The sequence below is a fragment of the Ictidomys tridecemlineatus genome, chromosome 10 (assembly GCF_052094955.1).
Source record: "Ictidomys tridecemlineatus isolate mIctTri1 chromosome 10, mIctTri1.hap1, whole genome shotgun sequence".
NCBI lineage: Eukaryota > Metazoa > Chordata > Mammalia > Rodentia > Sciuridae > Ictidomys > Ictidomys tridecemlineatus.
This window is the reverse complement of record NC_135486.1, coordinates 60,345,788-60,360,233: the sequence shown is the minus strand read 5'-3', so window position 1 is coordinate 60,360,233 and position 14,446 is coordinate 60,345,788. Positions and strand designations below refer to the sequence as shown.

The 14,446-nt window shown below is 53.7% G+C and overlaps 1 protein-coding gene across 6 annotated transcripts in view; it reads left to right on the top strand.

The window, feature by feature from the left end:
- The first annotated feature begins 50 nt into the window (after positions 1-50).
- The window catches only part of Egln1 (egl-9 family hypoxia inducible factor 1), a 93,653-nt gene continuing 79,257 nt past the window's right edge, over positions 51-14,446 (top strand). Inside the window, exon 1 of one of the 6 annotated variants that reach the window (XM_078023047.1) lies at positions 51-1,106. In XM_078023047.1, coding sequence (XP_077879173.1) covers positions 252-1,106 — 855 coding nt within the window. In that variant the 5' untranslated portion in view covers positions 51-251. The remainder of the gene's footprint in view (positions 1,107-14,446) is intronic. The other 5 variants (XM_078023049.1, XM_078023050.1, XM_078023046.1 and 2 more) reach the window with 5 other exon arrangements.

Here is a 14,446-nt window from a genome sequence, read left to right as displayed (position 1 = left end):
GCCCGCCCCGCCCGCCGGGCCGCCGGCCGTGGTGTACGTGCAGCGCGCGCGGAGCGAGTGGCGCCGCGGCCCGCGCCCTGCCCACCCGCTCCCCGCGGCCGCCCCGGCCGCGCCCCGAGGCCGCGCTCGCCGCCCCGGCCGCCATGCGGCGCTGAGGCCAGCTACGCGCGGCTCCGCGGCGGGCGGCGGTGTTCGGCGCCCTGACGGCCCCGCCGCCGCCCCGCGCCCGGCCCCGGGCCGGCCCCGCCGCCATGGCCAGTGACAGCGGCGGGCCCGGAGGGCCGAGCGCGAGCGAGCGAGACCGGCAGTACTGCGAGCTGTGCGGGAAGATGGAGAACCTGCTGCGCTGCGGCCGCTGCCGCAGCTCCTTCTACTGCTGCAAGGAGCACCAGCGCCAGGACTGGAAGAAGCACAAGCTCGTGTGCCAGGGCGGCGACCCCGCCGGCCCGGCCGCTGCCCCGTGCGCGCAGCCCGGCCCCGCGCCGCCCGCCGCCGCGCCTCCGACCCGGGCCGGGGCCGCCACCGGGAACGCCGGGGCGCGGGCCGGGAAGGCGGCGGGGCAGCGCCAGGGCAGCGCCGAGGCCGCGCGCGCGCCGGCCCCCGGGGACGCGGCCCAGGCCCGGGGCCCCCGCGGCGCGGCCGAGTGCGGCCAGGAGGAGCCGCCCGCGCGGCGGTCGCCGTGTCCTGAGCGGGCCAGCCTGTGCCCGGCGGGCAGCTCGCCCGGAGAGGCGCTGAGCCCCGGCGGCGGCCTGCGGCCCAACGGGCAGACCAAGCCGCTGCCCGCGCTGAAGCTGGCGCTGGAGTACATCGTGCCGTGCATGAACAAGCACGGCATCTGCGTGGTGGACGACTTCCTGGGCAGGGAGACCGGGCAGCAGATCGGCGACGAGGTGCGCGCACTGCACGACACCGGCAAGTTCACGGACGGGCAGCTGGTCAGTCAGAAGAGCGACTCGTCCAAGGACATCCGGGGTGACAAGATCACCTGGATCGAGGGCAAGGAGCCCGGCTGCGAGACCATTGGGCTGCTCATGAGCAGCATGGACGACCTGATCCGCCACTGCAATGGCAAGCTGGGCAACTACAAGATCAATGGCCGGACGAAAGTAAGTGGCTGGGTGGGCGCCGAGGAGGGGCGGCCTGTCTTGCCGGCGAGCGCCGGGGCGCGGGCGCAGGGCCTGGATTCGGACTGCGCGGGTCGAGTGGGCAAGGCCCCCTGCCCCGCGGTGCGCGGTTGTCACCCCGCAGTGCTTCCCGCAGCCCTTCCCGCAGGCCCTGCCCTGCGCCGCTCGCCACGCACCGCTTTAGGAGAGGCGGGCCGCGGACCTCAGAGAGGCACGTCTCTGGTCGCGGGACTCTAGTGTGCAGGAAGAGCTGTGCCGCCGCCCTCCCCCTGCCGTCCGGCTCCGTCCCTGCTGTTTTCAAACCCACTGCAAGCGGGGAAAGAGGTATTTCCGTTTTTGGTCGCTCAGTACAGGCAGGTTCCATCCTAGCTAGGTTTCCTCTGTGTGCTTTGTTGATATGATCCCTCTGTTGAAAAGGAGCAGTTTTGTAGCTTCCTGGAACATCAACAGCGGCAGCACTGCGTTGGAGCAGGAGGCCCCGGTTCCGTTCCTGGGTTCCTTTTGTTTGCTCTTGGCTGTGCAGTGCTCCTCAGCAGGTCCTTAGTCGGGCCTCTTCCCTCCCGAGGTCAGCAGCAGACCTGCCCCTCCTCTGTAACTCCTTTCACTTTACTTCCACACTGAATCTTCTTTGTGCCCAGCTCTGCTGGGCCACCCTGCTCCCGAAGCGCTGTCAGTTGGTGTCTGATTTTGTTTTGGGACTGTGCTGGGAAATCGGCACAGGTGCGTTTGTACACACATGGCTCTTCTCTGTGTGTGTAACTGTCCTTTTGACACTCATCATGTGTGACTCTGAGGCTGCCCGAAGGCTGGGGTAGGCATCAGGTGGGTCCCCAACATGAGCTTTGTGGGGAATCCAGATGTGATGCTCCTTCACGACTGTGGATTCATGGTGGGGAAGGCATGTGTCCTCCTGTTACTAGATTCAGAGGAAAGAAGGGCAGTTTCTTAAAATGAAGCTGGTAAGGAAAGGGGCCTGGGTGAACCTCAGCTTTGTTCTTTCACAAGATTTTCATTTATATTAACAACCGAAACATTGTTGGGGTCAAATCTGAAGGTGGAGCAGGAGAGGAGCTGTCGTGGGACAGGGCTGACCAAGGTCCCCCGTGGGGCTGAGCTGACCTTCAAGTCAGAGGAAGGGGATGTCCTAAATCTTCCTTGATCTGCTTTCCAAGGTCATCTGCTTTCCCAGCTAAGCTGAGACCTCTTCTCCCCTGTCCTTCTCAGGGAAGGGGCAGCAGACAGCCTGGCTTTAGAGCAGCTGCTTCTGATGGACAGCTGTTAGGCCATAGTTATCTCTTTCACCAAGGGTCCCAGGGGGCTGAGGGAAACTGATTTAAGTCTCTTGACTGAACCTGCAATGTTTCAGTGAGGGACTGGCTGGAGGAAGGGGGATTGTGCCGGCTCTGCATCTGATCTTATGCTTCCATTTAGTTTCAGGATCTATGAATGATCTTAGGAATTCCTTTCATTATACTTCCTGGCTGAAAGAGTTTAGGTAGTCATGTTTGAACATGTGATTTGAGTATTCCTAAAACAACAGCAGCAGCAACAAAATAAAAAACCCCATGAGAGTGCTTGCTTTGGGGGAGTGAGAAGGCAGTCAAAAATAGCACCACCAGACCATGAGTGACCGCAGTGTGCACCAGATTAGCCCCACACAACAGGCCACAGCAGTCTTAATCCTGCCAAGTGGGTGGCATTCCTGATTTACATTTGAGGAAGTTTCAGCTCAGACGCTGCCAAGGCCTTGCACTTAGGAAAAGCTGGCTGGTGTTCAGCTCAGTTGAGTTGGACATCAAGGCCCCGCCTTCCCTGCCCCTCTGGAGGCAGGTGGGACATGGGGGTGGAGTGAAGGTATCTATCTCTTGGCACCTCCTTGGAGGCAGAGTTTGATGAGCATTTTCACTGACAGTGGGAAGGCAGCACCAGCCTTGTGTGGATGATCAGATTTCATGGTTGGGTTCTGTAAACTTACACCAGGTGACAATGTTTCTTTGACACAGTGGCTTAAAGCCAGTGTGTATTGACTGCCTGAGTGGTGCTTGTAAACACCACTCTCGAGGCGCCAGAACACCTCATGGTGAGTGGTTGCGGAGGGGTCTTCCATAAAGAATTTTATACCCTTCTCAAGTGTGGTCTTGGCAGGTCCTTCTCCCACTTCTGCTTTCTCCCTGCTCCAGGTGGAGAGGCTTGAAACCTGCAGCAGTCCAGTCCTGCACTCAGGCCTCCCCGCTGAGCATCTTGAGTAGTTTCCCTTACACCAGCTGTGCTCTGCGCTCACACCTGGGGCAGGGCCTGGTCATCAGGTGGCCTCCAGCCTCCCAAGTGCTTATCTGGCCACTGTTTATTCAGCTACTCCAACCGAGGGACCACAGGGAAGGATGAAGTAACACAGGGGAGAAGAGAAGCCACTGGTGTCCCAGCGCTGCTTCCCACTTTCTCTGGTCTTGTCTTTTAGGTTCCCCTCTTCCCCTTAAACTGCCCTTTGATCCTGTTTTTCCATCCACCAGGAAGGACCCTCAGCCTGCTGAGAGATGTTACTGTCAGAAGTCGCAGAGACCTTGAGGGTGGAGGAAGAGGAATACGGGCAGTGAGGCTGGAGGAGCCTCAGCCTTCCTGTGGCGTCCCTGAAGGAAAAGGCTTGCCCATGAAAATAAAATTACTAGATGGTATTCCTAACAATTGCAGTTTCATCCAAACCTTCATATATCTAGGGAAAGCATAAGTAAGGAGAGGGGGTAGTAAGGTTTGCTGACCGAAATACCAGGTTGTGTTACTAAGATTTTTTTTGTTGGTATTGTAATTAATTGGTCAGTGCTGGCAGATTATGGCTTTCAGAGCAGAGAATAGGGTGAGGGAAGTCCTATTGCTTTATTTCCTCTACAATACAGATGTGGTGCAATCCTCTCCTGTTAAAAACCGAACCTGTCCTGTGAGGACGCAGGGAGGAGATGCCTTGCAAGCTAGGGAGAAAGCCTCCCCAGAATCCTGCGCTGCTGGCACCTAGACTCAGGCCTGCATCCCACCTGCAGGACTGGGGGCATGACCTGATGATGCTCGGGTCTGAATGAATAGGTCAGCATAAGGCTGGGGCCCAACAGGACTACCTTCCCTCTCTGCGTCTGCTCTCTTCTTTCCTCATGGAACCCTGGCCCTACATACCAAGGCAGCTTGTTGATGGTTACTGGCTGCATCTGAATTCAGGATCAAAGTCAGTTCTACGGGGTGCAGACAGGTGGGAAATCCTGCACGTGCAGTTTTTGTGCAGCTGCTGGGGAGATGGACTCAGAGGCTTAGAGGCTAGCTAGGTAGAAAGGGAGCAGATTCATCTTGTAGGAAGCACTTATCTATGAGCTGGTTTACGTGTAAAAGCACACCTTCAATTCTAAAGGATTTTTTTCTGACTCCAGTCTTTTAAGAAGTTCCTGCTCTCCCTGTCTCTCCCCCTCTCATGAGCTTCAGGGAAAAATGCTCAGAACCATTTTTGACCAGACTGCTTCCGACACACACACGCACACTTGTTTTTTAAAACAGAAAACAGGTCCAGAGAAGTTAGGTGAGTTGTTCAAGGATGCAGAGCTGGCCAGGAACACTGGCAGGCCTTGGATCAGCTCCCTCTCCTATCCATCTGTGCCTCTGTGGAACCACGTGTTGTAGCCCAATGGGGCTGGCCTCTGTTCTTTGGGAGGAGCTGGACACTGGGCTTCCTGCCCTCCCCTGCTTCATGCTGGAGCTCCTGCAGTTCTGTTTTTCTGTGCTCCAGGGTGACTCTCCCTCGTGGATGGTCCCTGCCTGGCTCCTGGAGGCTCTCCTGCAGCATCTTTGCTGTGCATTGTTTGAAGCTGTGCTCCCTGGTGCTGGCCTCCCCTTTCCATCTTTGGAGGAGCTGCTTCGAGCTGTTTCTGAATGGCATGTCCACTCTCGGTACCCAGCCCTGCCCCACCCTGTCGGCCTTGCCATCTGTCTTAGTCCTTGATGTTTCCTGGTGTCTCTGCTCTGCCTTTGGAGGATGTAAGCAGCTTGCTTGGCTTTATTTAGTTTCTGCATGAGCGACTCCAGCTCTCTGTCCCCTTTCGTTCTGACAAGTTCTGGGTAGTTTTCATAGAAGTTTTTTGCTGTGCGTCCTACCGTCCTTCCTAGGAGCATTGAGTCCACACTGGGAGCATGTCTGGGCCGCACAGTGGCTTCCGTGTCTCACTGGGCCGTTGTCACAGTTGCCTTTGACTCTAGTTCCAGCAAGAACGCTTCTGTTCTACAAGCAGAGCCCTGGCAGAGGCTCACCCAGTACTGCCCTCGGAGCTGGTCCATGGCACTCCTCCTAGCACACACTCAGCTCCTTGCCACCCTTGCTGCAGTGCCTCCTAAGTCATGTCCCATGACCAACTCCCTGAAGGCTCGGACAGATCTTCTACCTCCTCGCTGAAGTCACTGTGAACTTTTCCTGAGTTTGGAATTCTTGTGTTCCTTATTCCATGTTTTAGATCCTCTTTCTTTCCTTTTTTTTTTTTTTTGGGGGGGGGGTACTGGGGATTCAACCCAAGGCTCTTAACCACTGAGCCATATCCGTAGCCCTTTTTATTTTGAGACAAGGTCTCACTAAGTTGCTTTTAGAGCCTTGCTAACTTGCTAGGGCTGGCCTCAATCTCACAATCCTCCTGCCTCAGCCTCCCAAGTCACCAGGATCACAGGGGGCACGTATCCCAGATCCCATGTCGTCACAGAATATGTGTGCTCTTGGCTCCTTGTTCTGTTCCCTGAGTCCTGTTTTGACAGTCTTTTCATTCAACAAGTGTTAAGTTAGTTCTGCCCATGTACAGACACTGTCTGGGCAGCCAGGGGTGGCTGAAGAGCCTAAACAGTGCCTGTTCTCACAGAGCTGACCTTCCCTGGGGAGGGTAGGGTAGGCGTCAGTAGGCACAGGTGTGAGGAATGGGATGTGCAGGTGGGATGTGTTCAGAGATGAGCAAGGTGAGGACAGAGCTGGAGACAAGATCTAAGTACAGGCTCAGTGAATCCAGGGGCTGACTCGTGGGTTCGGGGAAGACCATCGCGAGCAAGGCTACCACTAGCAATACAGGAGCCCCAGATGGACTGTGCCTGGCATGTCAGAAATAGCCAGGAAGCTGTGGTGGTTCCAGCTGGGGGAGGGACACAGTCAGTAGAGCGCTGTGATGGGAAGTGGGGCTGCTATAGGGTTGGGACCCAGGTTTTATCATGGGTGACATGAGAGGCCGTCAGAGTCTGAGTGAAGCATGTGTCATGGGCCTGAAATCTCAGCTACTTGGGGGGCTGAGGCAGGAGGATGGCTCGGGCCAGAGTTCAGGCCAGCCTGGGCAGCAAAACGAGACCCTTTCATTTTAGAAAGAAAGGTCTTCATGGTGCTGTGAGGGCAGCCGCAGGCAGGAGGAGGAGCAGGGTAGGAGTTGGACACTCCTGCTGTGGTCTGGGCCTGGGGTGAGGGTCTTTGAGCAGGCCTGCGGGTGGCCTGGATGCATCCTGCATGGTGTCCCAGGAGACCTGCAGGCAGATTACAGGTGAGAGGGAAGGAAGAGCCATAAGGCCCCGGAGTTGACTTCAGTGCTGGAGAGAAGTAACTTTTTTTCTGTCTCACCCTAATTCTTCTGCCTATCTTCTCTCGCCTTTGAGCTGCTTGCCAGCACCTATATCCAGCCAAAGACACAGGAAGAAAGTTCTGTGCTCTCTGCTCACATTGCTTTGGGTGGCTGTGCTGGCTGCTGCTCTTGACCCCTGGCCTGCCCTCTGTTCCCCAGGGCCACGCGTGCCCTTGCCAGCTCCACCCTGTGCGCCCTTATGAACAGCTGGCTCAAGACGGCTTGGAAATCCATGTAAGAAGAAATGCCCAGATTCTGAGATTTGTGGAAACTCTGGAGGAGATTGGTTCAGCATGAGGCCAGCATAGATTTAAATTCAGAGCCAAAATAAAGTCAGAAATAGTCAGAAATAAAATATCTTCATTTATATGTGCTGTTAAAAATCAAACCCCTACAGAAAATCCGGAAGGAGTAGAATGACCACAGAATATCAAGAACAGTCCCAGTGAATTCTAGCCACAAGTGACCATGTGGTTGAGGTGGAGGGTCGCCCAGGGCCCGTACTGAGGACCCAGAGGACAGTGCCGGTGTGAGGGCATTGATACCCTGGGTGGAGTCAGAGCCAAAGAGCACCAGCTATAGATGTGAGGAAGTGAGAATGCAGAATCCAGGGCTGTGAAGTAAGAATTAAGCTATTGTGTGTGAAATGGCCTTTAAAGATCAACACGTGGCCAGTCCGACAGAGCCGGGGACCTAGGACAGAGCCGGAGACCCAGAACGTGTCATACTACCTTGGTCCCAGCAGCTTCTAGTTCAGACTAGATTTTGGATCATAAAACTTGAGGAGGCGTAGCATCTAACCTGCATGTTGGAAGGCTGGCGCTGTGGGCCCTTTCTCCCTTCAGGTCAACCCCTCTCATCCCAAGGTACCCGGGGCCCTGACTCCCTGGTGTGTCAGAGCCTCCTTGTCCTCTAGCCATTTTCTCGCTTGCTCATGCCACCTCCAGCTCTGTTGGCAGAACTCCTCTGCAGTAGGGGTCTGTGTTGCTTTTCACTTAGAACTTTCAGCAGCTGCCCCTCGGCCAGGTCTTGCTGCCTGCAAGCCTGTTTACCCCTGCCCTGGTTGTGGCTCCTCTGCTGCCCTGGCCCCAACCTGTAGGTTCCCTTCCCTCCTGCAGCTTTCCGGTGTCGACTCTGCCCGCAGTGTCTGACCGTGGCGTTCTCCTGAGGCTCGGTTCTTGCTCTGCACGTAGCCAGAAGCCAGAGGAGGGAAAAGACAAACCGCCTCTATTTGCAGACTCTTCTTGGTAGCTTATATTAGCTACGATTGCTGTGTGACAGATCACCCGAGATTTAGTGGCTTAGAACATCACCCATATCTTATGTCTCAGGTTCTGAGAGGCATCTGGGCACGGGCTGTCTCTCTGCTCAGCTGCAGGTGGGTCTTGGGCCTGGGGCTGAGGTCTCACAAGGTGGGCGGCGGGAGGAGCTGCTTCCTGGCCACCCGGCCAGGGCCACTTGCAGGCTCCTCACAGTGTTCAGGTCCCTAGGCTTCCATGTCTGACCACGTGGCCGCTAAGGAGGCGGCTTCCTTCCACCAGTGTGAAAAGGCCCAGTCAGTGGGGAGACTGAGGCTCCTACCTCTTGTAGCCTCCGCTGAAAGTGCCCATCACCTGTCCCTGGGCTTTTGGTTAGAAGCCAGGCTCCTCCTCAGTAAGGCAGGGACTGGAGGGTCAGTGCGGTTCTCCCTGGTATCTATGCCCTTAGAAGGCACTGTCCTTTGTGGTCAGGTCTGTCTCCTCCAGCCGACACTTTTTCTCCCAGGTGATCTCCTGTACAAGTTCCTGAGTCTATTGCCTGTTTTAAGGCAAATTCTCCAGAAATAAAGCAGCAACTCCCTGCAGACGAGTTGCCCACAGTGAGGGCGGAGAGGCACTGCGGGATGGGGTCTGGGCACCTGGTTAGCACTCAGGCTATGACTTGGTTGACTGTCAGGGTTCCTCAGCATCTTCTGGCTGTGTTTCTTACCCTGTGTGGGTTTGGGCGACACCCCCTTATTCTTTTTGAAGTTTTGTAAAGTCAGCGTGATTAAGATGGTGGGCATCCCCTATTGGGAGGGATAAGGAGGTGGATGAAACAATTTTGAATTCATCTCATCTGGGGACGCCGGGTATTTATTCAGCAACTGTTCACAGAATGCCCAGTGTGCTGGGCACTGTGGTTGCGCCCCCAGGTCATGTGGTCCTCTGCCCTCTGGGGTCTCATGCCCAGGGCGAGGCAGCATCAATCTGATGAGCAGCAGTCTGGACAAGCCTGATATCCATGGGCCAGGAGAGCTCTCCTGGAGGAAGTGATCATTCAGACCGCACTGAACGGGGTGGGTCTGTGGAGTCTGGCAAAGCCTGCTGTTCTGGGGCACGCCTCACCCTTCAGTGGACAGCTTCACACAACCTGTCTACCCCTTGTTCCGGGTGGCTATCACACTTCCGACTGTGGCTGTCTTCTCCTCTGCTCTGGGTACTGCAGCCCCACCTCCCTTTGTCTCTTCCTTTTCCTGCACTGGTCCCCTGGCCGCTGTCGTGTCCTCGGAGCCTTCGCAGCCCTGTCCGTGTGGAAAGGGGGCAGGCATTCTCGTCAGAACTGGGCACTGCCCTGCTGTGGCTGCACCCTCAACGCCCCAAGGCTTGGTGCCCAGGCGTGGCCTACAGTGATGCCTCCCTGGGGGAGGTTAGTCACTTTCTATAGGTCTCATTGCCAGCACCATTGTTCCCTTGACGGGTTTTCCTCTGAGTGTATCCTTTCCATGTCCAGTCTGTGTGAGCTTCTGACACGGCATCCGTGTCATTGGGAACCTCAGGGTGTGTGGAGGACACCTAGGGCCCTTCTGCATCTGCTGCTGGCCGGCTACATCACGCCACGTGTCCACCCCCACCTGGAAGTGCGTTTGCTGTCAGGGGAGGGTGCCGCCTCACTGCCCCTCCCCACACACCTGTTGCTCCTGCCCAGCTCCTCCCTTGCCGCCCACCCCAAGCAGCCTGCGCCTCAGACGTCACATCTCTGGGTCTGGACTCAGCCCCTTCCTGAACATCTCCCCCCGCCACCCGTCCCTTTACTGTAGACCTGTGGGTGCCTCTTGCTCCGCAGGTTCAGGGGCAGGACCGCGGTGCCACACTGCTCAGGTCAGCTTCCCGGTCAGCTGTGCCACATTACCTCTAGTGACCTGCCTCAGCTGTCCTCTGCCTCCATCCCCGTCCAGTTCTAAATGTGCAGGAGCTGTTCCTGAGGCTGAGGTTTTGTCCTGTTGCGTGCAAGACCTGTCTTTTTTATGTGCTGTTTCCAGCCCTAACTTTGCAGATAAAAATAGCCAGGGCAGTGAGGCCGTAAACTATTCTTAACTCCACGCACTGGGAGAAAGGCCTCTGAAGACAGAGGGAAGCTTTGTGCCAATCCTCCGCCAGAACCAGGGTTGAGTTACCATGGCAAGGAGCTGTACAGTGTCCCTGTGTCCCAGGGACAAGCCCTGTGGGTCTCACCGCCCGGTCCAGTGCCTGAGAGTCCCCAGGAAACATGTCACTGCAGCACGCAGCAGGGTGGACGTGAGGCTGAAGGTCCTGCCTGTCCACCCTCCTCTGTGACCAGGGGAGGACCTGTGCCTGGCATGCAGACACAGATGGCACCTTCCCTACATGACGTTGGGCAAGGTGGAATCTTCAAAATCAGAACTTTAAACTTCTAAAATCATCCTGGTTTTGATTGGGTCTTAGAACTTCAGAGTCGGAATTGCAGGTACATTAACAGAGGGTTTGAGGATTACATTTAATGAGAGGGCCTGGCTTATGCAAGATGAGAAATATTTCTTTCATAATCAGAAAACCTTCCTATGTTGATCACATTCTTCATCTGAGCCCATCATCAGCCTGGGGAAGGCAGTGGCAGAGTGAGTACAAGTGACGGACCTGGCCTTACCAGGGATGCCAGGTATTGAACTCAGGGGTGCTTTCCCGCTAAGTCACATCCCCAGCCCCACAATCCCCGCCAATTTATTTAGAAACAGTCTCAACGAGTTGCTTAGGGCCTCACTAAGTTGCTAAGGCTGGCTTTGAACTCGCCATCCTCCTACCTCAGCCTCCCAAATGGCTGGGATTATAGGCGGCCCCACTGTGCCCAGCTTTCACCTGTTTTCATCCTTTGACAAGCTCTGCTTGAGAGTTCTGCTTAGTGTCAACATTTAGAAATGTGTGTTCATGCTCCCAGTGTGGAGTTGTGAAGGCCATAGCTTGGATTCATCCTTAGCACAGATATTTGATGCTAAGGAATGGTTGTTTTGGGTGGTTACAGGCCAGGGTATTCTGGATTGCAATTTCTTGAATAGACATTTTTGACTGGAAATCCCATGTGATAATGAAATATCCCCCTCCACTCCCGCTCCCAGCCCAGCCGTCTGTCTGCAGGGCTTTCCAAGGCAGTTAAGCTAGCGTTTCATGGCTTGGCTTGGCTTATGGACCCCTAGGGATCTAATGGAAGCTGCCACCTTCTCACCTCAGGGTGAACATGCATGCAAAGTTTGAAGTCAGACATGGCATTAGAAACCGAGGCAATGGAGTTCAGAAAGGCCAAACTAGGAAGAGAGTTTGTGAGTCCATCCTTCATGGCCAGCTTTCTACTGTCTCGCTGAGTCTTTAGAACTGCCTGCAGTTACTTTTCCCCCACCAGAGTGTCAGCCCAGTGACAGACCCTGATGAGGAGCAGCAGGTACACCTTGGGACCAGGGACGCGTGTGCACACTTCTGAAAGTTTTCTGCTGTGTGGTCCTGTTGTGGAGGAAGCGAAGGTGGCTGGTGTGTGCAAGAGGAATCCAGGACCTGCCAGGTGCTGCTGCAGGGCAGCCAACCTGCAGTGGCACTGGGCGAGCTCATCCCTTGGCTCAGTCCTGTCTGCTCACCCCAGGTGGGTTTGGCTTGTTTATGAAAGCCCTGGTAGTAATCGTGCCTTGGGGCTGGGGTGGGGCTCTCTCCAAGAGGTGACACTGGAATGCACACAGGTCATATTGCCCTTGTTGAATGTGCTCCTGGAGTTGCCTGCCTGCTGTCCCTCTGTGGGTTGGAGACCACAGCCTGGCATCCTTAGTGTGTGAGAGGCTCGCTCACACTGCTCTCCAGGAGCGGGCCATGCCTGTGCAGCTTTTCAGGCTGTTCTCTGGCCTGCGCCCACTCGAGGAGGCCCAGAGCCGTCCCTGCGTCTGCAGTTGTGTAGGCGAGGAAGGTAGCTGCTCTGGACGCCTTGTCTTCTGGCTCTCCCCACATGGAGCTCCACCGCATGGAGCTCCACCGCATGGAGCTCTGGAGCTCTGGAGCTCCACATGGAGCTTGGCTCATGGAGCTTGGCCAGGTAGCTGCCTCCGCCTTTGCATCTGTAAGGGGAGCAGCGTGGACCTGGGTAACAAAAGAGCTAGCCAATGCGTGCTTAAGCATAAGAAGCTTTCTGGAAGGTGCTTATGTCCTTAGCCGTGGCAGGGGCTCTTCAGGTTATTAAGACTCCGCCCTGATGCCCTTTTGCTGTCCCTGTTTCTGGTGTTAGCTGACGTTGCCGTCAGCAGTGAAGAGTTCTTGACTTGCATTTGCTGGGACAACAGATCTTCCTATTAAGTGACACCTCTCCATTGTTGTGCCAGCCATTGGCTGCCAGCCCTGGCACTGTGTGAAAGAGCCCTGGCTTCCTGGGAAGGGTGCCTTTAGCTTGCTGTGGAAGAGAGGACTCCCGAGGGACACTTGACCCACCAGTCACTCCCTTAGGGCTCCCCTTGGCAGAATGAGTCTGTGGCAATAAATATTTTATTTACATTCATGAGTTTAATTATTGAAACTGCACTTGCTAATGGAATCCCTTAGATATTGATTAATTTTAAAAGCTGGTTGTGCATACAGATGAGCTGGAAAGAGCAGATCGAATCTCACCAGTGAGTTTGGTCTTGCTTCACAGTTCTCACCAAGGTAAGCAACATCGGATTGCTTTATGACTTGTCAATATTACTTAGCGTTTCTTTTTTTAACCAGGTAATCTATAATTTAATAGGCCACTTTAAAAACAAAAATCCTTAAAGTCATTTCTTTTTTCCCTAAAATAGTGCAGGTCCTTGGGGATTTCCCTGTTTCCAGTCATGCTTTGTGGTTTCTTTACCCTCAGCCGTGACTTCTCGTGGCTGTGACCAGGTCTGAGAATCTCAGCATCTGTGTGGCTGGATTTGACCTGCGAGACTTGTGCAATAGCAGCAAATGCCTTTCAAGAAATTGCTCATAGTTTTTCTAAAATTGATGGTTTATATATATAAATATAAATATATATGATTTTAGTTGTAGATGGACCCAATACCTTTATTTTGTTTATTTTTTGTTTGCTTATTTTTATGTGGTGCTGAGGATTGAACCTAGTGCCTCACATGTGCCAGGCAAGCACTCTACCTTTGAGCCCACAGCCCCAGGGTGCCTCCCCTTAGCATTTTTAATAGTGGAAACATGAACCCTTATGTATTAGGGGCTGTGGGTTTTTTTTTTTTTTTTTTAATATTTTATTTTTCAGTTCTCGGCAGACACAACATCTTTGTTGGTATGTGGTGCTGAGGATCGAACCCGGGCCGCACGCACGCCAGGTGAGCGCGCTACCGCTTGAGCCACATCCCCAGCCCCGGCTGTGGGTTTTTTAACTTGACACTGGATAAAATGGTTTTATTCATTTATAACAAAAGTAAAGCTTATTATTTGAAAATGAGTAGTTAATGGAAAGTGAAGTTAAACTACATGTGTTCATATATGTATTTTTCTTAAAGAATTATGTACTATGTAGGTCTACATACAAGAGTAATTGAATTGAGTTACACAACACTTTGAATAATGTAATTGAGCTTAAATATTTTCTAATTGAGGCATTTGTTCTCTTGAGTTTGGGAACTGCATATTTATTTGACTGTGGAAATCTTGTATGTCATGGGAAGAAGGTTGCTGCTTTGATTGTGACTTTATATGTTTTCTGATTATAAAAATACTAGAATGCCCCAAAATGCCAAACTGACAGAATGGGAAGAAGCAGTTGACAAATTAACATTTAACAATTATAGCAACTGGAGATTTCAACTTTCTTAGTGATTGTTGGAACAAGTAGATGTAGGTCAAGGAGGATGGAGAAGCTTCCAGTACTGTCACAGCTTGGACTCGCGGTCGTCTGTACCTCCCCCCTGCCACGACAGCGCTCAGGTGCCCCTGGCAGGCTGTGTTCCATGTGTGATCATGGAACACGTCTCCAGAAACCTGGACTGAAATCACACAGAGTGTTGGTATTCTTCAGCAGAGCTAAAGCAGAAAGCAGTTTTGGGGAGCAGGCCGGGGTACCTCCAAGGCAGAACACTTGCCCCACATGGCAAGGAAAAGAAAAGAAATCCATACATATAGGAAGTAACCTCTGGGTCAAAGAAGAAATGGCTGTAGCTCACTGGAACAGGAGCAAGATTCAGAATCCCATGCCCATGCTGGGCTTCAGACCTCGAGCCTCACTCATGTATGGCAAATGCTGTACTGCCGAGCCAAACCCCAGCCTTGACTTTTTTTTTTTTTTTAATAAAGATAAGGTAATTCAGGGTGAGATATGTTTTTTGTTTTTAGTTTTTTTTTCAAAAAATGGTGTTGGATGGCTTGGCTATCTTATGAAAATAATAAACCTTAAGCTTTTCATCATATAAAAAATCAATTCAGAATGGATTATTGGCCTAAATGTATAAAG